The 1,861-nt window shown below is 31.6% G+C and overlaps 1 protein-coding gene across 1 annotated transcript; it reads left to right on the top strand.

Annotated features, from left to right (window-relative positions):
- Positions 1 to 196: 196 nt before the first annotated feature.
- Positions 197 to 1,452, top strand: LOC117116571 (the record flags this gene model as incomplete). Its single annotated transcript, XM_033260638.1, has 4 exons — positions 197 to 433; positions 515 to 608; positions 856 to 973; positions 1,307 to 1,452. Coding segments are annotated over 4 exons (595 nt in total), but the record flags the coding sequence as incomplete, so codon positions are not given.
- Positions 1,453 to 1,861: the final 409 nt, after the last annotated feature.

Here is a 1,861-nt window from a genome sequence, read left to right as displayed (position 1 = left end):
TGGGGAAACCTTAACAATGGAGAGGGTTAGAAACAATACCTTAAGGCGAAAATACTGCCACTAAGGGGACATTTTAACGATGTTAAGGCGAAATATAGACAAAGGCTTTTTTGCCCGTAATAATTATTATAATTTGTTTAATGATCTATCTATATATGATACTCATAAATTCTTACTGGTAATTAATTCCTCACAGGTTTTGGTAACGGACCTCTTAGTTCTTTCCGATCCTTCTATGTGACAATAGCAGCATTCAATAAAGTCGGATTGTCAACAACAGCATTCTCTGATGAGATCAAGGTTGATAGTTCTCCACCAATCCCAGGGCTTGTTATAGAACTTTCTGACGTTAGCGTTTTATCACATAATGGATCTGAGGATTCAATTAGTATGTCTGCACTATATATTTGTGATGATGAGAATGACGATGAAGGTAATCATTTGTTTTTCTTTTTACCCGTTTGATTTTGTTACATAGATACATTTGTCACATTTCTGAAAATTAAATCTTCAGATTGTCAGAGACAAGACGCTGTATGTCAGACATCGCTCACTTCGGTTGCAGTTGCTTGGCAACCATTTATTGAACCAGAGTCATACATTACAAGGTAAACCACACATTATTTGAAATAATTTTGATTTGTATACTGTTTTACTGTAGTTCTAAATATATTTCAATAATAGACGTAGATGCGTGTACAAGTATAAATTTCCAAATACTTGTCGATACAATAATAATTATTGAAATAACAAAGGCAGATAATAGGAGATGTTCCTGCTGAGAACTTACGTTTGCCCAAATCACAAATGAACTCTAACCTGTGATGGAATAATTAAATGGATTTTTTTTTCCAGTTATGAAATTGCCATAGGAAGTGAGATGGGAAAAGCAGATATCTCAAATTTTCAATTGGTCTCGCCATATATAACTCACTATGAAATCACTGGCTTAGACCTAAGTGAAGTTCGACAGGTAATTACTGTGTATCTAGGTTGCACATTGATAGAAAATTTAATGGAAAATAAATTCAGGTGTTTTTTGTGATAAATATTTTCAAAATATAAAACAAACTAGGGTCTGCAAACCCTTGACTCTTATTTGAATATTACAAAAGAAATGGCTTTTCCTGAAAATAACATATGAAAGATACATAGTGTAAAACAGTAAAGTATGGAATGATTTAGTTATGTACATTAATGATCATACACCACAAATCCTTAAACAGAACAGACTCATTTTCTCAAAGTGAAATTAAGACTTATAGCATGATATATATTGTTCAATGATAATATTATCTTTTTTAAGGTCTTCGTAATGCTTAAGGGAACAAATGCTGCTGAACTGTCTGCCGTTGCTATGTCAAATGGGGTCTTCATAAGTCGCGTTTCTAGTGGACTTGAGCCTCTCGGAAACCCGATAGTTAATGACGGAAATTCAACAGCTGAAGACATGTAAGAAACTTAATATAAATGTAGAGTTATAATTTAAGTAGCGTTTAAGTACATTTCATTGACAGTGTCTATACGTTATTCCGTTCGTCCAAATTAATCTATTCAACTTATTGTAAATCTAGAATATTGGTTTGTATTGTTTTTCATCAAGGAGGTGTTAAGCTTAGATTAGTTTTATTTAACTATACCTTACTATACCTTTTGTCAATTATTAATATGATGTTATTATTATAAATATTGTTGTTGACTATAAAGTTGAACTACTACTACTAACTACTATGTGTTTAGGCTAAAATGACTGCAAATCCTATGTATGTTTTAAATTATTAATACTAATTTTTTTTAATTTTTTAGTTCCTATGCATGTAATGCAATAGGAACTATTGTAATCACTCTTGCTATTTCCTAT

Source organism: Anneissia japonica, unplaced genomic scaffold (genome assembly GCF_011630105.1).
Source record: "Anneissia japonica isolate Jap-2015-1 unplaced genomic scaffold, ASM1163010v1 scaffold60135_len1861_cov103, whole genome shotgun sequence".
Lineage (NCBI taxonomy): Eukaryota > Metazoa > Echinodermata > Crinoidea > Comatulida > Comatulidae > Anneissia > Anneissia japonica.
The sequence above is the reverse complement of the archived record's forward strand: the minus strand, read 5'-3'. Positions and strand labels throughout refer to the sequence as shown.